This window comes from Lutjanus erythropterus, chromosome 21 (genome assembly GCF_056507025.1).
Source record: "Lutjanus erythropterus isolate fLutEry1 chromosome 21, fLutEry1.hap2, whole genome shotgun sequence".
NCBI lineage: Eukaryota > Metazoa > Chordata > Actinopteri > Lutjaniformes > Lutjanidae > Lutjanus > Lutjanus erythropterus.
Genome location: NC_139337.1, coordinates 3974565 through 3999896, shown reverse-complemented (window position 1 = coordinate 3999896; position 25332 = coordinate 3974565). Strand labels below are relative to the sequence as shown.

Here is a 25332-nt window from a genome sequence, read left to right as displayed (position 1 = left end):
ATCTTTATGTATGCCATTTGAAAAGCATGCTCCTCCACTCACGATGAGGCTCTCTCTCTCTCCACACACAAAGGAATGTGACACAAAGGAAACGCGTGAGTCTGCCAGTCAATAGGAGAAAAAAAAAAACACACTATCGGCTGTTTGTATGTGTGAGAAAAGCCTTCTCCTTTTGCAACATGCTGACCAGCGGAACAAAGAAAAAAACAAGCAGGGATCCTCTGCAAAACGAAACTAAAAATCTCTACACAACAAGAGCAAGCATGCACGGTAGCAGCAGCGGTGACTGCTTCTCTAATGAGGAGCTGTAAATGCTGAATCCAATTCACAAATCTTGCAGGGTAATTCAATACTGCTTATCGGTAACCATAAACACCCCATTACACACGACTCAAGTATCTTTAGGAGACTCTAGTCTATTTGGCATGAATGAAAGAAGCAGGTCTTTCTTTGCCCACTTCAGCTGCAGTCTTCCTCTGCTGCAGTTCACTGAACTGAAAGTATCACTGCAAAGCTATTCACAAAGTCGAGTTTTAGTGAAACGCTGTGCCGTCTGGAAGTGTGTAAGCCAAATGCATCAGAAGACTTAAGCAATACGAAGCAGCTTTAAAGTGGTAGGTATCTGAATGGAGTCTGGTGTGCCCAGGTGCTCTTAAACTGGGAGGGTGTAGAAGCAGAGAAAAAATAGTTCCTCATCTTTTGACAGCAAGCTGTTTAACCATATGTCTGAACTAATAAGACTAATGCCATCATTTATCAAATAAAAAACTGTAAATTCTCACACACTGAACTGAACCATGAACATGTAAAAATGTTATTGGCTGCAGCCAGAAGCTAGCAGGCTAACGTGTTGGTGCACAATACTTATACTGTAGTAGTTAATTTTTCAGTCTATACAAGTCAGAAACTGGTGAAAAATGTTCATCAGTTTTCCAGTAAAGAAACCAAAAAATTCATATTTAAGAAGTTGAAATCAGAGAATTCTGAATTTTTTTCTTAAAGAAATTAATCAAACCGACTATTCAATTATCAAAATAGTTGGCGATTAATTTAGTAAGTGATTAATAATCGATTAGTTGTTGCAACTCTAGTTGAAACGTTCACAGCAGCTCATTAACAAACTAACTACTTACACAAGAGGATAGACAGGTTAGAAAACTAATTTACCAGGCTTATTAAAAGAGAGTAGCCCGACAAAAAAACTCATGAAATTAGTTGCTCACTTTAATTTAAGCGTCCAATCATCTCTGAGTAGGCACGTCACTGTCAGCATCTGAGATGAGAAAATAGTGACTGACTGAAGTCAAACTGTGCCACACCGAGAGATAACGGTCACCTGAAACACGACAAAAACATTCAGCCCCGAGGCAACATAAACTGAACTTGTGCAGTCAAGTATGTGCCCCAAAAAATCGGCTTCAAGCACGAGGTAAATGAACAACCAGCGCGTGACAAAGAGCAAACATCCCCTCAGTGATGCTGCCAACTTTGTATTTGCCAAACTGAGGACTGTTCCTCCGGACAGACTCCTCGGTGCTCTTTGTTGGCGGAGCAGAACCACCAAAAGCTGGAGCAAAACCTCGCCGAAGAGAGGCCACCTTTGATCCTGAGCTACAGCCGTCGGCCCTTTAGAACCCAATGTGACTTTTAGCTCCCTGCTCCTTTTTTCCCCCCAGACAATAAACATTCCTGAGACAGGCAGCAGAAGGCTGGCCACCGACCCTGCGCCATCTTAGTTACACACACTCCGCTTCTTCAGGCTTCTTCAACAAAGAGCTTTTCTTGCCAAACTAACCCGACACGAGGCTGCAACTTTCGAGAAACACGCGAGAAACACAAAACACAACTCCGTGTCGTCCGTTTAAAGCCACTTACCGGTATTTTCTTGTATCCTTGTCCAGAACAGGAGGACGAGCAGAAGGCATGGTATTGCATCCATCGTGGCTACGGACCAGACTGGCTGCCGACTGCTAACTTCTCCCAGCGCTGAGGAAGGGAGAAGATGATTGGCTACTAGAGCCATAAGTCCCGCCTCTTCAGCGTTTGCACGGGGAAAGGGCGATGCTGATTGGCGGAGAGGCCTGCCACACCCCGCCTCACTAGAGCAACTCTCCCACTGCTGTAAACAAAACACTGTTGCTATTCACTATAATGACAAATTTATTTAATTTATGAGGTTACACTCATATCACCTCCAGAATAAAAACAAGTTTTTATGAACAACTAGTTCAAGTATAGGAAAGCCCATTTCTACTAGTAAAGTTAAAAATATATCCCCATGGTAAGTCATGATAATAATTATGAGATTTTTATAAAAGTAGAAAATATGAAATAAAACGTGGAAATAAGAAGATTTAACGTTGAAAATTTAAGTTTAAGTAATAATTATGAAATAAAATGAAAAACTTTTTGAAAAACTTCCTCCAACTTTTAAATTAGTGACTTTTTATCTCATAATTCTAACTTTTTATCTTATACTGCCGAATTTTTCCTCATAATTAAGCCCTTTTATCCCATAATTATTCCTTTAACTCATGACCTTTAACTCATAATTTTGCCTTTTTTTGTTTCATAATTCTGAGTTTTTATCACATACTTCTGACTGATAATTGACCTTTTATGTCATAATTGTGACTTTTTATCTCATAATTTCACCTTTTTATGTCACATTCTTGACTTTTTGCTAATAATTATGATTGTTTATCTGATAATTATGACTTTTTATTTAATATTTTCAACTTTTTTTCTCATATGACCTTTTATCTCATACTTATGGTGTTGTATCTCATAATTGTGACTTTAAATCTCATAATTATGATTTTTTTATCTCATACCTTTGACTTTTTCCTCATAATATGACCTTTTCTTTCATTGTTTTGACTTTCAATTTCATAATTTTGCCTTTCTATCTCACAATTCTGACTTTTTATCTCATAACTATGACTTTTTATGTCATAATTATGACTTTTAATCTCACAATCATCTCATATGTATGACTTTCTATTTATAATTAAGCCTTTTTTTTTTTTTACCATGGGGATATCATTTTCTTTCACTGGCAGAAATGGGCTTCCATACTAGTATAATCTTTTAATAACTACCTTAGAAACAAAAGTAATAACTCCTAACTCCTGAAACAACTAATCATTGCATAGTACTTCTATACTTTTAACTTCCTCAGTCAGGGATTTACTGCTTTCCAGCCTGAACATGTAGGAAAACCTCTATATAGTCTAAGGCAATGGAATATTTCTCTATGCATCTCTCATACAGCTTGGATTTAAATAGAATCCTCCACAGAAAAGTACGTCTTTGTGATGGAAGAAGTCTTTTGTGGCAGAGGAATGTGCCACTCGTGATTTAGTCAGACAGAAAGAACGTGTCACCATGGCTCTGACAGAGGGAACATATCATAATAATAACATCAGCAAACACAGATAACATTCTCACTGCTGCAGCTCTGCCCAGATAAGATATCCTCAATGACATGCTGTGGCTACACCCGTGTGCATCGTCCATATGTCAGTCTCTCTCTCTCTCTCTCTCTCACAGTCACACACACACACACACACACACACACACACACACACACACACACACACACACACACACACACACACACACACAAACATATCCCCGTAACCCTTCCTTTGTCTCGTTCACATTTACTCCATCTCTTGACTAGACACACCCACACACACACTCTTGAACTAGCCCTTCTTCCCCCTCCTTCCAGTGCACACACTCACACTCACTCACACACACACACACACACACACACACACACACACACACACACACACACACACACACACACGCACACACTTTCCCTAGTCCCTGGAGAGTGTGACAGAGATTGATGATGGCCTATTATTTGATGTCCAACTGAGCCCTGCACGGCCCTGCATGCACGCACGCACACACATGTTCACTCACACAAGCACACACACACACACACACACAAGCACACACACACACTGGTCAACTCTCATGCATATTTATTGCAGTTGTGGCTAAAAGATAGAGATTAAGATCATACTGCAGGTTAAGCGGACAGAGTAACATAGATAGATGAATCAGGTGATGCAAAAAGTTTAAAAAAAATGTATGCGATTTTATTGAAAATCCTAAATGTTATATTCACTTCAACAGCTGTGGCTAAATGCAGAGGGACCTCTGACACCCCATCCCCCTAAAACACTCTCGCACACATACAATGAACCACCTGCTCTTAGCAGTAATCAGATGCTGTTCATGTTTTAGTGCCTGTACCTGTCTCATTTGCATTTACAATTTTGGCATTTAGCTGACGCATTCATCCACAGTGACTTGCACTGTGTGCAGCGGTAAGAAAAAAAAAGCTCAGATTTTTAATCACAAAATTACAAGAGACCAACAGTAAGTTGTGTAAAGGTCAGTGACGATATTGCTGTAAACACAGAATGATGTGCCAAAAAAAAAAAAAAAAAAATAGTGCTAAGAAAAGAAGTGAAGGACGGAGGTTTTCAGAACAAAATCACCCATTAGGGTGGTGAAAGTGGTTTCAGTAAATACTTTCTCCCCCTCTCTGTGGTTCTGTCTGGAGTGAAGGTCAAAGGTCTCTCCATCACTGGGAAGGACAGGAGGGAGTGCAGATGACTGGAGCCCTCTTTCATTAGTCATTTTCCTCATTCACTTCCCGTTGGCATTCTCACTTAGGAGAATCTCTGCTGCCATCTGAAGTGCTGTTCCATTAGTCTGCAACCTCGACTCAACTCACAGAGACCCAACCTTCAACTGGCCATGTGTGTGAGTCAACAATAGTGAGGCAGTCAGTGATGAATATTGCCCAGAATGCATTCATACACATTCATTTATTATTTCCACAATCCTACAGAGAATATATTAAAAAGACATCTGCAATATTTTTCAATACACTAGCCATGATGTAGGTGTTCCTATTTTTTCTTGTTTATTATGTTTTTGGTGGTTTGGTTTTTAACCTTGTTAATGTGTTCACATGGTGTTTTTCATGTGTTACAAGACATATCAGCTTCAAAATAAGCAATAAACACCATGTCTGAGCATTTGTTGCTTTGAAACTGCAATGAGCAAGGGCCATCTCAAAAAAACAGACCCAGTCAGGCTGGGTATATGATGTCTTAAACCTCAGGAACCAATCCCGTTAATCAAGGAAGTGGTGCTATACATAATATTAGCGGTGATGCTCAGCCCATGGGAGAAGCTGGATGTAGCTAGTTACTGTGATTAGCTCGCAAAACAGAGGAGAAGCCACGTGCAGCTACTTAAGGGTGGGGGTGAGGGTGTGAAGAGGGCGGGAACTATTTCCATATTCATTAACCCTTGAATACTAAATGAAGGCAAGGTTTAGTGCTATTTGTAAGCCATTTTATAAGATATTTTAATTTATTTTGCAAAAAAAAAGTTAAAAATTTTATTACTTCATGCAGAACATTTGATATTGTTTAAAATATGACTGGAGGTGGATTTTGATTATAATCTCCACCAGACCTTAGCCCATGCATTAAAATTCAAAATGGCCTCATATGTAGACAAATACATTGGCCCTGACGTAGGTGTTCTTATTTTTTTCATGTTTTAGAAGGGATTTTGCTTTAAGGACTTTATGTTCTTGTTGAAAACTAATTAATTACTTTTTCACAGCGTTCATGATCAGACAGTGAATGTCTGTATCCTGGAGGACACATTGCTCTGATAAGGGTACAAAACAGGGATAATAACCAGGGAAACAGATATGCTTATGTTTTGAGGACCGTACAACACCCCCACTGCAGTATATGCAGTGGGTCTGCAGGTTGACAATTTGACAACCAGTCTAGTAGAGGCAAAAGGCAACACAACATTAAAAGGGTTAAAAACACGATTTATTATTTATGAATATATATTAAAATCAACAGAGAATGGTCAGTTTCTACTTGTCAAGAAGAGGGGGAGAGTGGGCCTGGTCAGCTTTGCTGCACCTAGGTTGCCTCTACTGTTGTCACTTTGTCGTCACACTTAAATGTTACTTGATGGTAGACTTCTGAGCTGACTAGGCATCACACTTCAGCCTTCAGGATGCCCAAACTGGCCTTAGGGCTGCAGCATGTAGCGTGGACCTTGGCCTACAGATAGAAACACACAAGAGAATGAGAGACCAATATTCACATAGTTAAATTTACATCATGCACAAATAATAACTATCATTCACTTTAAGCAGCAGTGTTTGCTGCACGTGGCTCCCAGCCAGTGCCAAAAGAATGAAGGTGAGATAGTGTGAAGGTGCTGATACAGGTCTACCCTGTTACAGCCATACTCTACAGATTATAAAATAAAAATGTGAGATATAGATTACCCTCGCCAGGTGTAAGCAGGGAGGGGATCATGTAATCGTTTCTGTGTGTGCGTGAGTGCACTGGATTGGAACTACCGTAATTTCCGGACTATAAGCCGCGACTTTTGTCACACGCTTTCAACCCTGCGGCTTATGTAATGATGCGGCTAATTTATGCATTTTTTCTAACGGCCGCCAGGGGCGCTCGAGCAGAAAAGGTAAGAGTGAGACAGGTGGAATATATGTGTCGAGGAAGACGCAAGTTTAATGTAACTTCGCTGTGCTACCGTGTTGCTGCTATGTTACTGCCGCGTCTCAGTGACTTTTACCGGTATGTTTTTTTAACCAGCCCTTTTAGTGCTGTGTTACTACCGTATTGCTGCTGTGTTACTGCCGCGTCACAGGCACTGTTTGGAAAGAAAAGCTAAGGTATATTATTAAAACTTTGAAAACTCTTTCTGTGTACCGTCTTTCTTTGTAAATATCTCATGTTTCAATGTGGGCACATGCGGCTTATAGACAGGTGCGGCTTATGTATGTACAAAATGGTTTTTCCTTTAAAAATGTACTGGATGAGGCTTATAATCAGGTGCGCTCTATAGTCCAGAAATTACGGTACTCCTTGTCCGCAGCTGATGTCAAATACTACTGGATCAATCAGAGTAAAAAAAATTATGACCTTTATGTATTGATATTTTTATGGTCAGAGGTATGATATTTTCAGGTCATCCCTTTCTAGTGACTTGACACAAATGTTCACTTGGACTCAGAGATTAACTGAGTAGATTTTGGTGGTTCAAGGTCAAAGGTCAAGGTCAGAGTAATCGCACTAGACACATTTGTAGCTATAACTCAAGAGTTCAAATGCTCATTATGACAAAAAATTTCACACAAATATCTAATAGGAAATGATGACATTTTATATCCAAAAGGTCAAAGGTCAAGTGACGACTCCATGTTTCTACCTGCACATTATTCTCTGGACTCACACATGTACAGTGGGAGCTCTCAATTTGCCAAAAATACACTTAATACTTTTCATTAAAGTCCTTCAAAATTACAGCACAATATAGTGGTAACTCACTCTTCTTAACTGGCCACTATCACTGCTTCAGTTTCTAATCCCATTTCAGCTCTGGACAATGAATGTGGAGGTCATGTTTGTGGAACTTTGCAAATCTCAGGTTGCATCTGGTCATGGTGGTGGCATTGCAGTAGGTGCTTCACCATCTGTTGCCTGGTGGGGGTCTGCACTCTACTGAGTGACCTCCAGTCGTGCCTGAGTACCGTCCTGTCTGCAGCGAGTCTTTCATACTGATCCCACCAGTCTAATATTTTTTGTGCACTTATATGACTGTATGTTCAAGGGCATCTTGTTGTTGTGCTGATTTACAGTTTTATTGACTGCTCTGTTTTATACCACTGCTGACTCCTCAATCCTCCTTAAAGTCATTGCGAGGCCACATTTTGACCTTTGTTGTGATTTAAAAACTGACATCCATAGAAATATTTGGTCTCATCGTGATCCAGAGTATCTTCAAATTAATTCCACACCTCATATGTTATCATCCACTAAAGTCAGGCATCATATGAGATCAATCAATCAATCAATCAATCAATCAAATTTCATTTATATGTCCCAAATCACAAATCACCATATAAAAAAATGGAGGAAACCTCAGGGAGAGCTACAGAGGAGGGGTCCCCCTCTCAGGATGGACAGACATGCAATGGATGTCACATGTACAGATGAGCAAAATCTGAAGAGTTTGTTAAACATAGAGTTAGAATATTGATGTGAGGACTGTGATTCCAGGAGGATGTCAAACAGCACCCGGTGTCATACGACCTCCTCTCCACCATGGAGACCAGGAAGAGGACTGGCCACAGAATCACATTAAAAATTTGCTAACAGAATTTCTGATGTATTAAATAATTAAATATATTAAAATAAATATTTAGAGGGGTGTGGATCCAGGAGTAGGCTGAAACCACTTCAAGAGACACCAGTATGACCTCCATGGAGACCCATAGAAAGTAGGAGAAGCACTGAATAAATCCTTGTTTTTGTTATCTGTGTCGGAGTCTTGACTGTACCTCAGTGGCTGCTGCTGTATGTCGCTGCTATGTGTCTGTGCGGCTGCTGTATTGGAGAGGTCCTGATCTGCTATTGAACAAATGTGTACTGGACGCACACATCACTATAAAAAAATTTGGTTTGTTACAAACATAAGAAATTGGTCATGATAATTGTAACTTGTTGGACTTTAACTCAGTTACTGAGGGACGATATAATCAGCTCTATGCCACAACTTCCACTGGAACATGCAGGCTGCAACCTATAAAGGGGCTTATCAAGTGTCAGTTAATTAGAATTTTAAGTTTTGTGAGTTTCTCCAAAAATTTAGATTGCTTTATCCAATATATAAGGCTGCCTGGTTGTTTGTAATGTTCTAAATCAGTGTTTTCCAAACATTTTTCCTGAACCCATCTTTTAGTATTGTCATTGTGAGCACGCTGACATCCTCTTTAGTTGCCTACACGTCTGTGCTAACTCCTTTTCTTTTTTCTTGCGGTGAATATGCAGCTGACCTTTGTGCGACTGAGAGGGATGACTCCTCAGAGGTCTTCTTTGATGAGATGTCGCTGCTCATTCAATCAACTTTCTTTCTTCTTTGCCTTGTGTATTTTAAGCTCCTCAGATCTGTTGCTGCTCCCGGGACTGGGCCTGCAGCTGCCATCATCCGTCTTCCACGTGCAGAGCATATCTGATTCAGTACATTCTCCTGCTGGAGACACAGCCATATTTAATGAAAAATTAATACAAGCTGAAATGACTGAGGGATGATGAGAGATGGAGAAATTTCAAATCAGAGTCAGACGATTGATGTTTTGATTGAAGTTGATTCATGCTTTTAAGGATAAGTTCTGCATCATTCAACTTGGACCCTATTTTCCCATGTTTTTTAAATTTATTTATTTCATTCATTTAGTTTAATTTAGTTTACTTGACAGGGAACATGTAAATATAAATATAAACTTCACTTCTTGAAATCTGGTGTATGGGGTATATATACTGAAATCAGTCCAGTAGTGATTGAAATAACTGCAGCCGTCAGCTACAAAATGGTCTGTGATGTAATCCTCATGGGTGGTTGACCTTTCCTAAGTCCCGCCCCTTTTTGCTCTGTGCTCCAATAACAGTAGTCTTGTATAGCTAGACCTCTCTGCTCAGTGGTCAGCACTGGAGAAAGGTTTGACTCCACACAAACATATTCTGCTATAGGGGAAAAAAATGCCCCACCTTGTTTGCATATATATATATACATATATATATATATATATATATATATATATACTACTAATATATATTACTTTGGTCTCAAAATCCTGAAAAAATGATCAGTTTTCTCTGCTCTGAAACGCTGGGGGCGTGTTTGCTGCATTGTCTCAGTGTCAAACACCACTACGACCTGAAAACCACCTGAAACATGGGCGCTCCACCTAGCACCTTTATTGGACATGTCCAGACATATTTGAGACACCAGAGCCAGAGGACGGTGACAGGATGGTATTTTTTTTTCTTCTGTGTCGGCTCAGACACGTCATATATCTCAGCTCCGCCAAAAACATCCTGAACACGGAAATTATTAAACAACAGTTTAAAGGTCTAAATCCACTATTCATCACTACATAGTTCTTAGCGTTTTCACATATTTTCAGCAACATTTGGAAGAAAAATGCCCATATGTACAATCTATGTCACATTTACAGCAACATCTTCAAAAATGTGTTTCTTTTCAACACAGACGAGCTCCGTATTAACAGGAAAGAAGAAAGTTGTCACCAGTTGTCATTTTATCATTGTCACTGTCATATTCATTGAGCTTGACAGAAACAAAACAACTGTTCTGACAATCACCAATCTTCAACTTTTGCTTGAAATAAACCCTGAATTCAGCGCATTAGATGTGAAAATATTCTGACTCTACATGCTGTTTTCCCCCGCTGCTTCTCTGATGTCTCTCACTCCTCTCCTGAGTGTTTTTTTTTTTTTTATAAAACTGAATGGAGCAGCTCTTCAGTTGAAATCATCAAAATACAGAACATGTTATTTTACCTTTTAAATTTTTTTTGAACAAGAGAAATAAAGAGCAGCCTTGTGGACTACAGATCTCGGTCACAGCAGGTCATTTTCTATGAATGCTTCTCAGTTGTTCAAGCCCCAGTCCCGGTTAATAAATAAAGAGTGAAAAAGCATTTAAAGAATAAATGATGAGGCTTCAGTCAGATGAATGGATCACTCCAAGTGTCAAACCGTTGAAATTGTTCTGAAAAACCTCATCAATCTATTCTGCCCTCTGTCCCCGCAGTAACTCCAGAGTACAGAGTACTTTCAACTTTAGTAATTTTAACACACACACACACGCACACACACACACACACACACACACACACACACACACACACACACAGTGTTTAACTAAAGGGAACGGACTGTGCCGTGTCCTGGGATCACTGTCGGACTCCACCCTGATATCTGGTGGTGTGGATGGAGCTCTGCCAGTCATACCACTTCTCTGCTTTTATTTTAGACCCAGACCCGACCCGACAAAGGACTGTAACGTCAGCTGTTAAAAAACAAATGGAACATCCACCTCACTGCTAGAACTTCCTCTCCTGAGCCAGACACTGAACAGTGTGGAATATTTGCTCTCAGCAGAGATATGAGAAATACTCGCTCCTCTGACAACAACGCCACAGTCGTGTTGCACCCCACTGATATCTCTGTTCTGGGCTGGAATGACTGTTTTTGTTTTACTGTTTCACATCAATCAGAGTTCAAGTTAATGCAGAATGTTTGCTGAATGAGTAAGTGTCTGTTTATGAGTTCTAAGAAGTTTTGTAGAAGGAGTAGATGTTTATAACAGTTAAATTGAGCAAAATGTTAATGGAGTTTGGCAGGCAGTGAGACAGGCAGTCATTTAACTCAAAGTCCAGAGTGTGTTGCTGCTCAATTAAAAAAACTCAAATTAATTAAATTATTAATACCATCACTCCAATTGCGTTTTTTGTTGAAAATGCAATCTTTAAGGATTTATATAAGTGAAATATAAGTAATTTCTTCAATGTTTTGGTTTGCTTTGTTGTTGTTCTGTGTCAGAAAACAGCCTTGTCCCAGACAAGAATTCACATCTTCAAACTATTAAAAAAAAGTATTACAAGCCTTCAAAATCTAAAACTAACAATGCGTAAAAGATAATGTACAGTGAGCAGATCATTATAGTGAATAAGCCCAGACAGGGTGATGCAGGACCCCAACGCAAAGCAGAATCACCCTGAATGACCTGCAGATTGTAAACTATCCCACTTATTACATGGTTACTTACCAAAATAAATCAATAAATTGACACAAAATATTGATTTCAAAAAGGTAAAATTGCTCTCCAGAGTCTATGATTGGAACTGTGTCCATAACAAAGGCCTGTTCCTCATAGCATGGACTGCTACGGAGAAATAACAGACCTTAGAATATTGCAACTGACCAATCAGAACTGAGTATTTAGCAAAGCCAACTACCAATAACATAGGTATAAAGGTATAAAAATGGGCTATTATAATCATCTTTGTTTTAATTTCTTTTTTAAATGAAAATGTTGTCCCTTTGTAGTTGTGTTTAAACAAATTCATGAAATAATATTGCTATCAGGTGTGTCTCAACTCTGTAGCTCTTCTAAATCAAAGCTTAATCAAAGAATTATGGTTTAAAAATGTGTATTCTGATTAGCATTAAGAGAACTCTGAGCTCACAGCTCACAGAACTCTGAACTGTGAGCTGTGAAATGAAAAAAAGTAACATACTGTCAACTCTGTCAGATAACAGAGTTGACGAAATGTGACATACATTTAATTAAAAAAATAATCATTAGGAAGTTGGCCCATTAAAAAATTACATCATTCCAACAAAATTGAAAACCCCCTCAAAATACGGTTTTGTCTCAGTTCTCAAGAATGAGTGGTTTCTAAACTCCTTCAAATGTTACCAAAGAATTTACAACTTACATGCAGTTAATTTGCACCAAGTTAATGTAGTCAGTTAGTTTGAAGATAAGGAATTTCAAAGAAATATTAGTTATAGGCCCTTTAATGTTCATTATGTCTGATAAATACTGTTATTTCTGCATCAAAGCAGGTTGTCTCCCTGCCTACTTTACCGTGTTGCTTTCAGTCATATGAATGTGCATTCTGCTCACTGTTGCAGACCGTGCTCTTTACTGAAAAACACCCCACTGCTGAGAGGCCGTGTGTGTAATCGTCAGTGGGAAAAATGGAGAAAGATGGAGCTGTCAGTTCTGCTGTATACCAACACCGAAATCTGACATTTACAACTGATGTTTCGGATACGTGAAATGTTCTGTCATCAAGCATCATTCCAGCAGCTGGAGAAAATGTGTCATGTCATAAATCTGTGTTTGGACATTTCATCCACTTTCATCAACTAGCTACACCAACAACCTAATGGCCCCAGAGATGCAGACTACATCACGAAGAGCTGCTGAGAAATCTTTCTGAGGGAGAAATGTTTGTGTCAGCTCTGTTAGGACCTACAAAGTAAGGCTCAGCTTCAGAGACAACTGAAGATGACTCTTTTTGGTGACCTTCCTACTTGTACTGTAACAAGGTTATCATTGAAAAAGTACAAATAGTCTCTTTAAAACTCTTACAGCAGAGGGAAAACAAGAAAAAAACCCAACCAGCTGCTTTTCTTTATTCTTTCACTTCTATTTAGTTTTGTCAAAAAAAAAAAAAAAAATCACTGTGATTCAGAAATATATTTCAAAAGAGAAAAAGATGACTAAAAATACTTGTAGGGGGCCAACCGTCATCCAAATGATAATATTAAACCCTTTCAGAACATCAGTGGTAGATTCAGGTTGTCTGAAGGACAAGGGGTGAAAAAAATGGTCAACAGTTGTATGGGGCACAAAAAATCATGATACTGGAATGGCACTTCAGCCACCCCAGACGACATTTTATCTAATTTTATCAATTGGAAGGGCACTCTAAAGGGCAATTTAGCGCCTTTTTCTCCACTGGAAGGACATTTGTGGGCACTTTATCACGTTTTGCCCACTGGAAGGACAGTCTGGAAGGACACTCTAAGGGAGACTTTATCATGTTTTGTCCACTGGAGGGGCACTTTAAAAGGCACTTTATTACATTTGGTACCATGGAAGGACACTCTAGGGGGCACTTTAACAGGTTTTGTCCACTGGAAGGACACTCTACATAGCACTTTAGTACATTTTGTTCCAGGGTCGGGGTGGGACTCATTTTCAGCCCGGGGATTTCACCAGACCAGCCCTCATGCACGCGCGTGCACGTAAAAAAGCGTTTTTCCGTTTCTCCGATGCGCCATTTTTACTAGAATAATGGCTTGGTTTTTATGGCGCCGCGGCCGCCGCGGCCCGAGAGCACAGCGGCCGTTGGGTGATTTCCCCGGTACTCCCTATGGCCACCCCGAGCCTGTTTTGTTCCCTGGAACAGCACTCAAGAGGGTACTTTATCACATTTTGTTCACTGGAAGGACATTCTAGAGGGCACTTTATCATGTTTTATCCACTAGCAGGACACTCTAGAGGGGGCTTTATCATGTTTTGTCCACTGGAAGGACACTATGTGGCACTTTAGTACATTTTGTTTCCTGGAAGGACACTCAAGAGGGTACTTTGTCACATTTTTTTCACTTGGAGGACACTGTAGAGGACACTTTATCATGTTGTCTTGGACTACCAAATGAGCATCCATGTTAATCATATTATCACCACCATCTTGTTGCCAAACACAAATTCAGAAAATGGACCACAGAATTATTTCCTATGTGTGTATATAAATAATATATATATATATATATAAATAAGTTTACGATTTTTATAAGTCTAACCACAGCTCTGACAGCTCTGAACCACACTCTCCCAAGTGAAAACATTCTCACACCTTCACACAAAGACTCAAGGCCTGGCTTTTGAAAAGTCAGACATGAATATTTCTGACCTACATAATACATTGCTCATCTTAACATTAACTTACAAGATCAACTCTGCAGTCAGTCCTGGCCGAGGAGCTAGCTTAGAGCTGGAGGTGGTCCCTGGTGTTGTCCAGTAGATGCCCACTACTACTACTGATACTAGGATGGGATAAATGTGGAGACTGAATCTCATTGTGTAATTGTACATGTATAACTGTGTATGTCATGATAAAGTTGTGCCTTCACCTTTATTATTGTTGTTATTATGTGGATAACCTGTTAGTAACTTGTTCTATGTCGACTGCTTGTTGCCAGGAGAGCAGATTTGCAAGGCTTGAGTATGCAACCTACTCTTACAACTCATGGCTTGTGTGTTTGTGTGTGATACCATTCTACTAAACAGTTACTACATCTACAACATTTCAGATCAACAAAATTGCTGTTACATGTTATTAAACCTTTGAGTATAATTTGATGGTCGAAAGTCACTGTGAGTACCAAAACATGTTTTTGGCCATGACTCAAGAATTTGTACTTTAATTATGACAACATAAAAATCTAACGGGATAAAATGATGAGGTGATGACATAATTATATCTAAGAGGTCAAACCTCACTGTGGCATCATAACGTTCAGCTCTCTATCAGTCCTCTGTACTGCAAGGATTTTCAAAAAAAATTCAACCTATATTCAGCTGAATATAGAACAAGATGGAAAGACACTCAGTCAGTGTTTGGGAACTGAGGACACTAATTACTGAAGTCATTCTCACTTGATGTACGACTTCAGGTGCTCTGTTGTTATATTTTGTGCTTCATAATGCACCACACATTTTCAATGGGAGACAGGTCTGGACTGGACCCCCATACCATCACAGATGCTGTCTTTTGAAGTTGGTGCTGGTAACAACCTGGATGGTCCTTTTCCTCTTTAGTCCATGATTAGTGAAAACAATCTGAAATGTAGACTGGTCAGACCACAGGACACTTTTCCACTTTGTGTCAGTCCATCTCAGATGAGCTCTGGTCCAGAGAAGTCTGCAGTGTTTCTGGATGTTGTTGATATATGTCTTTCTCTTTGAATGGTAGAGTCTTAACTTGTATTTGTAGATGCAGAGACAAACTGTGTTTACTGACAACGGTTTTCCAAAGTGTTCCTGGGCTCATGTAGTATCCTTTATACAATGATGTGGGTTTTTAATGCAGTTTTTAATGCAATTTTTAATGCAGTGCTGCCTGATGGGTCAAAGGTCACAGACATTCAGTGTCGGTTTTCAGTCTTGCTCCTTACGTGCAGAGATTTCTCTGGATTCTCTGGATCTTTTCATGATATTATGGATTGCAGATGATAAAATCTCTAAATTCCTGCAGTTTTGTTTTGAGAAACATTGCTCTTAAACTATTTTCCCACACAGTGAATCTTGCACCATCTATGCTTGTGAATGACTGAGCCCCTTTAACATCCGATCAGTACTAAACAACTCATCTGTTTAAACAGGTGTTTTGTGAGCATTCCACAGCTTTCATAGTCTGTTGTTGCTCTTGTCTCATCTTTTTTGAAAAGTGCAGCAGGCATCACATTCAGAATGACTGTGTATTTGCTGATGCTGTTTTTATGGTGCCTTTGTTTTGTGAAATTTATCATTTTATAGGTTTCAAAACATCTCGCCAGAGAATGGAAGTGGAAAATCAGCCTGCTGGCTAACACTGGTACATTTAGAGTAATGTTGTTTGATGTGTGTTGTCCTTATCAGGGGTAGGAAGTAACTATGCACAAATATTTGTTACTGTACTTAAGTAAGTATTTTTAATGATGATAATAATAATAATAATAATAATAATAATAATAATAATTCATTATACTTATAAAACGCTTTTCAAAATACTCAAAGACGCATGACAAAAAAGAAAAGAGAAAGGAAGAACATACAACAATATAGCAAACAACAAAAAGAAAAATAAACAAGCAAGGGATGAGGAGAAGAAACAATCGATGTTTGAAAGCAGTGTTTAACAGGTGAGTCTTGAGCGATTTTTTGAATATGGGGAGAGAGGGCGAGTCACGGATGGCTTTGGGGAGTGAGTTCCAGAGGGTGGGAACAGCAATGGAGAAGGCCCTGTCCCCCCAGGATTTGTGCCTGGTCCGGATGGGTGGGGACAGGAAGTTATCGTCAGCAGAGTGGAGTGCACGGGTGGGAGTATGTCGGTGAAGAAGTTCAGACAGGTAGGGTGGGGCCAGGTTATTTAGGATTTTGTATGTGATAAGGAGGATTTTGAAATAAATTCTCTAGGGGATGGGGAGCCAGTGGAGTTTGTGGAGGACAGGGGTGATGTGGTCACGGGTGCGGGTATGGGTGAGTAGTCGGGCAGCAGAGTTCTGGATGTACTGGAGCTTATTGAGGGTTTTTGAACGTGAGCCATAGAGGAGACTGTTGCAGTAGTCTAGACGGGAGGTGATGAGGGCGTGGAGGAGAGGAGGAGCTGTGGAGGAGAGGGATGGACAGAGATGGGCGATGTTTTTGAGGTGAAAGAAAGCTGTTTTGGTGATTTGTTTAATGTGCTGGTTGAAGGAGAGGGTTTGATCAAAATTGATGCCAAGATTACAGAAGTGAGGGGAGGATGATACTGAGGAGCTGTCGATGTTGAGAGTGAAGTTATAGGTGGATTTGAGCAAGTGATTTTGGTCCAGTGATGATTATTTCGGATTTGTCACAGTTTAGTTTGAGGAAATTGATTTGAAGCCAGGATTTTATTTTAGTGATGCAGTTAGTCAGGGTAGAGTGGGTGGCAGTGGAGATTGTCTTGGTGGAGATGAGGAGCTGGATATCATCGGCGAAGCAACGGAACTGGAGACCATGGCGGCGGATAATGTGACCAAGGGGGAACAGATACAGAATGAAGAGGAGGGGGCCGAGAACTGAACCTTGGGGGACACCTTGGGGGAGGGGAGCAGTGGGGGATTTGCAGTTGTTGATGGAGATGAATTGAAGTCTGTCAGAGAGATGACTTAAACCAGTTTAGGGCAGTGCCAGTGATGTTGAAGACTGTTTCAAGTCGAGTGAGAAGGATGGAGTGGTTGATGGTGTCGAAGGCAGTGCTGAGGTCGAGGAGGATGAGGATGTTGAGGTTACCGGTGTTAGAGGAGATAAGGAGGTCGTTGGTGATTTTGAGGAGAGCAGTTTCAGTACTGTGGTTTGATCGGAATCTGGATTGAAATGTTTCATACATGTTATTGGCAGAGAGGTGGTCTTTCAGTTGAGAGGCAACAACACATTCCAGTACTTTTGACAGGAAGGGTAGGTTGGAGATTGGCCTAAAGTTATTGGGGATGTCAGGGTTGAGTCCAGTTTTTTTTAGAATGGGGGTGACAGCAGCAATTTTGAGAGATGGTGGGACAACACCGGTAGACAGGGAGGAGTTTATTGTTGCGGTGATTAGTGGGGAAACAGCAGGAAAACAGGCCTTGACAAGACATGAAGGGATGGGGTCCATGGTGCAGGTGGCAGGTTTCATTCCAGTAATGACCTTGGAGAGGTCTGTAGGGGAGACTGGGGAGAACTGAGACAATGGTTGGCAGGACAAGGGGGGGCAGGTGGATAGAGGGGGAGTAGATGCAGTGGTGGTTAAGTTGCTGTAGATGTTGTCTATTTTGGTTTGGAAGAATGAGAGGAAGGAGGTGCATTTGTCGGCTGTAAATGACTGAGAACTGTTGTCCAGAGGGTTGAGGAGTTTGTTGATTGTGGAGAAAAGTGCTTTTGGGTTTCCGGAGCCAGAGTGAATCAGTTGAGAGTAGTAGGTGGATTGGGCAGAGGAGAGGGCATCTTTGTATCGCTGCAGATGGTCCTTGCAAGCTTCTATATGAACTGTGAGACCTATTTTATTGCAGAGTCTTTCGAGTTGCCGGGCACGAGTTTTCATCAAGCGGAGTTCGGGGGTGTACCAGGGGGCAGAGTGGGTGAAGGAGAAGGTGAAGTTTTGGTTTTGAGGGGTGCAAGCTAGTTGAGGCAGGAGGAGGGAGTGAGGTTGTACTAGCCTGTGAAGCCTGAAGGGCTGTGGAGGTCAATGAAGTGAGAAGCAGATATTTTTTCAGAGAGGGAGGATGAGAGGAAGGTAGGGGAAACAGAGTTGAGATTACGGAAGGTGATCGTGTGTTTTTGCTTTGGCAGTGGGGTGGGAATGTCAATGGTCATGGTAATGGCTAAGTGGTCAGAGATGGTGAGGTCGGAACCAGAGAGATGATACAAGGTCAGTCCAGTGGAGCAAACAAGGTCCAGAATGTGACCACGGTTATGAGTGGGAAAACTGACATGTTGAATGAAATTAAAGCAGTTAAGTATTTCAATGAAGTCGGTGGTTGTAGTGGAGTCTGAGGAGTCAGTGTGGATACTGAAGTCGCCAAGGAAGAGGATTGAGGGGGAGGAAGAACAGAGCTGGGCCAGAAAGTCGGAAAAGTCAGAGAGGAATGATGGGTGAGGTTTGGGGGGGCGGTAGACGACTGCCATAACTGTGTGTGACCAAAGAGTTTAAGTAAGAGATGTTTAAATGAAGGAGCAGGTGAAATGGAGATGGGACAGGTTTTGATTTCCTGTCTGTGTATTACAGCAATTCCACCACCTCGGCCCTCAGTGCGTGGTTTATTGATGTATGAGTATCCAAGGTTGAGTGATAAATAATCCAGTGGTTGTTGCCAGGTTTCAGTGAGACAGAGGAAGTCCAGTTTGTTATCAAGAACTAATTCATTTAGAATGTGGCTTTTATTATTGAGGGACCGGGTGTTGAACAGAGTGAGCTTCATATTACTTTGCATGGCATGAGTGGACTGAGGAGCTTTTTCCAGGGCTTGCAGACAATGGGCGCACATGTGTGTATTGTTGTGATGACGTAGACGATGAGTAGCGCTCAGTTGACCAGAGAGCGGCGATGGAGTGACCTGACTGAAAGTAAACAAACTTGCAGCCAGAGCCTCTGTGGATGTATCTGGGTCGTCATAGAAGTCCAAGGTTTTTGATGGCAGGAGTGGAGTAGCAGTTGAGTTGGAGAAGTTGTGAGGCGGAGTACTTCAGTGCCATACCAGTTGGGAATGACGGAGCGTAGAGCCTGGAGAAGCTGGCCAGCAGCCACGGGCTAGCTGACCAGAGCATCCAGGACAACAGGATAATCCAGTGCATGGCATGTGAGGAGGACTGAATGATGAAGATGGGCAGCTTGAGAATTTGCTCGTGAGAGCAGAAGGCTTGCAGGCGGAAAAGGCAGCCGGGTAGCTGGTAGCGCCAGCAGTTGGCAACTTTCATGCAGCTTGATGGCTGCGATGGTGGCTACCAGGGAGCTAGCCAGCTTTCCAAGGTAACCCACCGAGGAGCAGTCCAAGCCTGCGAAAGGCCAACCACGGCAGGACAGGTGGTGAGATGTCCAGAAGTGGGCCGCAAGCAGCAGTGGAAGAGCTTGGTCAGATAAAGCCGGGAGGATCGATTGAAGAGCAGAGGAGAGCTGGCAGAGCAGCAGAACAAAGTCGATGTTTCAGGTGTGTCAACAGGTAAGTAAACACAGCAACAACACACGGCAATCGGTGATCCAGGCAGCGGTTTGTAGAGTTCAAGCGGAGAAAAAGAGCTTAACAGGGCTGCTTGGCCCGAGTTTGCTATTACTGCTGAGGAAAGATAGGAAAATGTGATTTTGTCCCGACGGAGAAGCAGCGAACAAACAACGCCAGCAATTTTAGGTATCTTTACTTGAGTATTTATTTTTCTGACAAGTTTTTACTTTTACTCCCTACATTTGAACACAAATATCTCCCTACATTTTCAAAACAGGCTTGTTACTTTTGTTTTAATGCTTTTGAGAGGAATTATTGATTGTTTAGACTGATTTCAACCTAAATGGATGAGACAATCACACATAGAAAAGACGATTACTTGATGTATCTACATCAGTGCATATCCCATCTGACGTACAAAACGATGAAAATGATGAAAGATGGCGATTAGAAATGAAAGAAAAGCCATAACAAGTTGAAAATGACATGAGACAGTAACCATGTAAAAGACATAACAAGACATCAGACATAAAAGATGTAACAAACAAAAAAATGTAACAAGACAAAAAACAACTTAAAAGATGTAAAAAATAAACAAAATCACATAAAAGATGTAGCAAGATGAAAAAATGTAACAAGACAAACAATGTAAGAAATGTCACACAACTACTAACAACTAAAATTTCAATGATGTTAATAGCACAAACCAAGACCAAAAAAAGTAACTAGATGAAAAACAATGTAAAAAAAATGTAGCGACATAACAAGTCCAAAAGATGTAACTAGATGAAAAACGATGCAAAAGATGTATCAACACGAAAACAGACCTAACTAGACAAAAAAGTTAGAGTTAACAACATACTGTGTAAAAGACGTAAGAAGATGAAAAAGATGCAGAAGACATAACGAGACAAAAAAGACGTAAGAAGACAAACAATGTAAAAGATGTAACAAGCTGAAAAACATGACGAAAAGCAACATAAAATATGTACAACAAAACAAAAGAGACATAACAAGACAAACCAAGTAAAAGACATAACAACATGAAAAAGACAGAGAGGGAGAAAATGTGAGGTTCAGTCACCTTCGCACGGAACCAGTCAGTAGAAATGTCCTTCAGAGGATGACTTTTTACTTTGATCCTTTTTTTTTTTATTTTTACTGCATTAAAGAAAGTTGAATCAGTTCTTCCTCTTTTACCAGACTCTTTTTAAGTATAACAACTTCTACTTGAGTAAAGAATGTGTATTCTGTTGCCATTTCTGGTCTTCATAAATGAAATAAAATGAAATGATCAGACACAGTAGCTCCTGCAGCAGTCAGTCCACTGTTGTGTAACATTCTAGCGGGCACCAAAGGGGTCCTGTACCGAAGTAGCCTCAGGCGGAGCATTTAACACCTTTTTATGGCACAGCATTAATTTCCTGGCAAGGCCCTGGCCTATCGGATCATGTTTCTTGTATGCTGCCTTTGCAGTTAGTAGCTTTGAAGAGAAACTGATCTATGGAATCATCTTCCATACTTCTCCTCATGACTAATAACCTCGCTGGGAGGTGGGAGCTTTGAAAACCCCGTTAAATGACACCGGCAGGAATCTCCGCGCTGATTTTGAAAATGAATATTAAGAGTGTATGGATGGAGGGCAGACTAAAAGCACCTTGGTATTCTCCAGATGTCAGCTTCCTCTAAAGCTAAAAGTGGCGTATCATGCCTAATGCCTCTTTTAGCAGACGGGTAATCAGTCTGCCTACACTGGAGGATATCTCCATTTACATTATGCATGGCTCTCAGACACTGTAATGTAAAAGTATTAAACAGTGAGTAGGGCTGGGGGAAATATACTCCAACTCCACAGAGCTGCTTTGATTCCAGCTTACACCTGTTTAGTGAATTACATGGCGGGGCATAAATAATTGTATTCACACTGCGGCCTCGTATAGTTTTATGTTTTCTCAATGTTCAACTCAGTTTGTTTCTTCTGAGTCTAGAAAACATTTGTAAGCTATTGACACAAAGGTGGAGGTAGGAAGTACACGTATTCTTTACTCAAGTAGCACTATAGTTACTTGTCTGAAAAAAAGAAGCGCTGATCTGATTCAGCTTCATGACTCAGGTTGAAGTGAAAAAGTACACACTCTGAAATGCACAGAAAAGTAAAAAGTCTGAGGGACACGCATCTTTTCTGTTTCATCTTTTACGCTGTTTTTGTTTTCTTACATCTTGTTAGATTGTTTTCATCTTGTTACGTCTTCTTATGTCTTCATTATCTTGCTACGTCGTTTTCATCTTGTTACATCTTTTTTTGTTTTCGCCTTGTTACATTGTTTGTCTTGTTACATCTTTCGTCTTGCTACGTTGTTTTCGTATTGTTACCTCTTTTTCGTCTTGTTACATTGTTTTTGTCTTGTTACCTCTTTTTCGTCTTATGTTGTCTTGTTGTCTTTTTTGTTTTGTTATGATGTTTATGTATTTTTCATCATTTTAATCTAATTCTGTCTGTCAAGCATAATATGGTCTTGTCTTTTTGCTCTTACGTCTCTTAAGTTTTGTTACATCATTTTCTTCATTACGTTTTTTAAATTGTTTTTGCTGTTTTTTTTGTCTTATGTCGCTTTATTCGTGTTATGTCTTTTTCATCATTTAATCTCGTTGTCTTTTCTGTGCTATTGCCCCATCCATTTGGGGTGAAATCAGTCTTGATGTTGGCAGGAAGGCACTCAATGATACAAAATAATCAATAATTTTTAATTCCCCTAAAGCATCAGCAGTAAAGTAACACATTTTGAAAATGTAAGGAGTAGAAAATATAGATATATATATATATATGCAGGGAAAAGTAAAAAAAAATGTAATCAAAAGAAATACTCATGTAAAGTACAGATACCTGAAAAATCTACTTGAGTACAGTAATCAAGTATTTGTATTGAGTTACTTCCCACCACTTGAAAATGTACAGTAGTAAAGAAGGCAGCATGTTAAAGTAAGCTTGTTACCATTTTTTTTAAATCACTGTTATGTTTGTGATCAGCTCAAACACAGGCGCTGCTCTCCAGCTTGTCCTGTGGTCAGCAGTGGAGGAAGGTAACTAAGTACATCTCAGCATATCTTCTTGAGTAGACCTAAAACAGAACTGTTTTGGGACAGAACAAATTCAGTGTTGACTGAGGTATTAGGATATATGATCCCTAAGAAATGGTCCATTTTATACCTGGCAATATAACTAAAGTGGTGCAGAAGGAAGATAAATTCTACTTACAACTGGACATTACAAGAAACTGTCTGAAAATTGACCTACTGAGGGTAGACAGTATAAAGATGTAGTGCAGGAAATATTTGTGGTGGGAAAAAATGACTTATTCTCTACATGTGACAGGAAATGTATTTCCTGTTAAACGTATTTTAGTACTCTTCAATAATAAGTCAAAAAAATGGATTATGTTCAGAAATAAAGATATCGGCATTATATAATTTTTGTATAAAGTATTGTATAAAAGCCTTAATGGACTGGTTCCACAGCAGACATTTTGACTTGTCAGACCAGGAAAAAGACAAGTGGACTTAATAACAGTAATTAAGGCTCAGTTCCATTAGTCCCAGTAACTGTGACAATGAACCGCCATGCACAATAGAAGGACCTCCCCTTAGTGGAATGGCACAGTCATTAATATACCTGTGAGTTTTCTAGTATGACATCAAAATGTCCGCTGTACAACTAGTCCAGAAGCAAATAATATTATTATTACTAGTTTGAAATTTTAACTCCCTTTTGCAGTTCTGTGTTTCACTGTCATGTTTTTTTGTTTTAAATTTTACTTGTGTATGTTTAAAGATTTAAGTGATATAAAGTAGTTAAAGCTGCTACACCAAGTCTTTAACTTGTTACAAAACAGTCTCAGTTTAATACTCATGCCTCTATAAGACCAACATAAGTTAGCAAGACCATCAGAGAGAAGACCAGCTTCTATATGGTTATTCTTAATGGCTGCCACAGGGTCGGATTCTCCTTGAAATCAAATGAAACAAGTCTTTGTTTACGTTTTCCCAGCTAAAGTTAGAGTGTGTAGTACATTAGCCTGAGACAAACGTGTGTGACTAGCATGTGTGTATGTGTGTGTGCGTGTGTGTGTGTGTGAGAGAGAGAGAGAGAGAGTGTAAAGTGGGTTTCTCCAAAATATCTGCTAAATATAGTGTGTGGAAACTGTTATATTCTTGTGTATCCACAACAACACACACATATATTTATTAGCTTTAACTGGAAGCTAATTTAGTCAATACGTTTTGTCATTCACATAGCCATCACACTGAACTGAATTTGCATTAACATACCTCCTTGCTTAGTTTATGACTACTTCTGTTTTGATTATGTAGACTTATTTTCTTTTATGGACAGTCAAGCTACTCAGATGATTGATTTACTGAGGTAAAAATCAGTTCCAGAGGCTGCATCTGTCCTGACATTGTATCTATCCCTGTGCTAGATTCAAGATAGAGCATCAGTGAAGCAAGTCCCGCCCAAGAAGATGGACAAGCCAACCAGTGCTCAGGATTTCTTTCCCACAAGGAGGTACAATGACAACTCCCCAGGGCAACATACCAAAGAGAAGGGGATAGCGCAGTGGATAGGCCGCACAGGACTCCCAGCACGAATTGTCGAAGATGAGGAGTTCATTGCCATGATGACAAAAATGGACAAAAAGTTCAAAGTGCCAAATTTTTTTTAAACTTGATTGACAAAATGTACAAAGAAGAGAAAGAAAAGATCAAACAAAAGCTGGCTACAGCACGCAGAATTACTACAGGGTTGGATATTTGGACTAAAAAGATGATGCTATTTTATTTATTTATTTTATTTAAATTTATGTGTGTACCTACATGTTTGGTTGGTAAAATAAATATGTTGACCTGAGCATCTTCCATGTCTGGAATGGGTGTATTCTTGAGTTTATAAGGTAACAATAATATAATAATAAGATAACCATGTTACTATACTATACTACATACTATACTAGGAATTATACTATATTAATTGGGTTAAATAGAATTACATTACTAAAAAGAGAGTAAAATACAATTTTCATTGACTAAAATGTCATCAGTTTTCGTCGACTAAAACTAGACAAAAATAGTCATGGGTTATTCTGACTAAAATAAGACTAAAATGCTCAGACTTTTAGTCGACTAAAACTTGACTAGACAAAAAAGAGTATGAACGTGACTAAAACTAATAAAAACTAAAATGACAGTTTGACACAAAGACTAGACTAAAAATAAAATCAAAACAGGCCGCCAAAAACAACACTAGTTAGGGGTCCGAGTACTTCTTCCAACACTGGTGGCAATCTTTCTGACCTGGCTGGGAATAAGCACATCATCTTCGTTGTCATGGAAATTTTGGATGTATGGCAGGGACATTGAGTTTCTTTAAAAAACAACAACA

At 39.8% G+C, this 25332-nt stretch overlaps 1 protein-coding gene across 1 annotated transcript in view; it reads right to left on the bottom strand.

Moving 5' to 3' along the window:
- Positions 1-1962, bottom strand: part of tgfbr1b (transforming growth factor, beta receptor 1 b) — a 94934-nt gene extending 92972 nt beyond the window's left edge. The window contains exon 1 of the mRNA XM_084747184.1: positions 1876-1962. Within this exon, the coding sequence (XP_084603310.1) occupies positions 1876-1939 (64 nt within the window). The 5' untranslated portion in view covers positions 1940-1962. The remainder of the gene's footprint in view (positions 1-1875) is intronic.
- Between the last annotated feature and the right edge of the window lie 23370 nt (positions 1963-25332).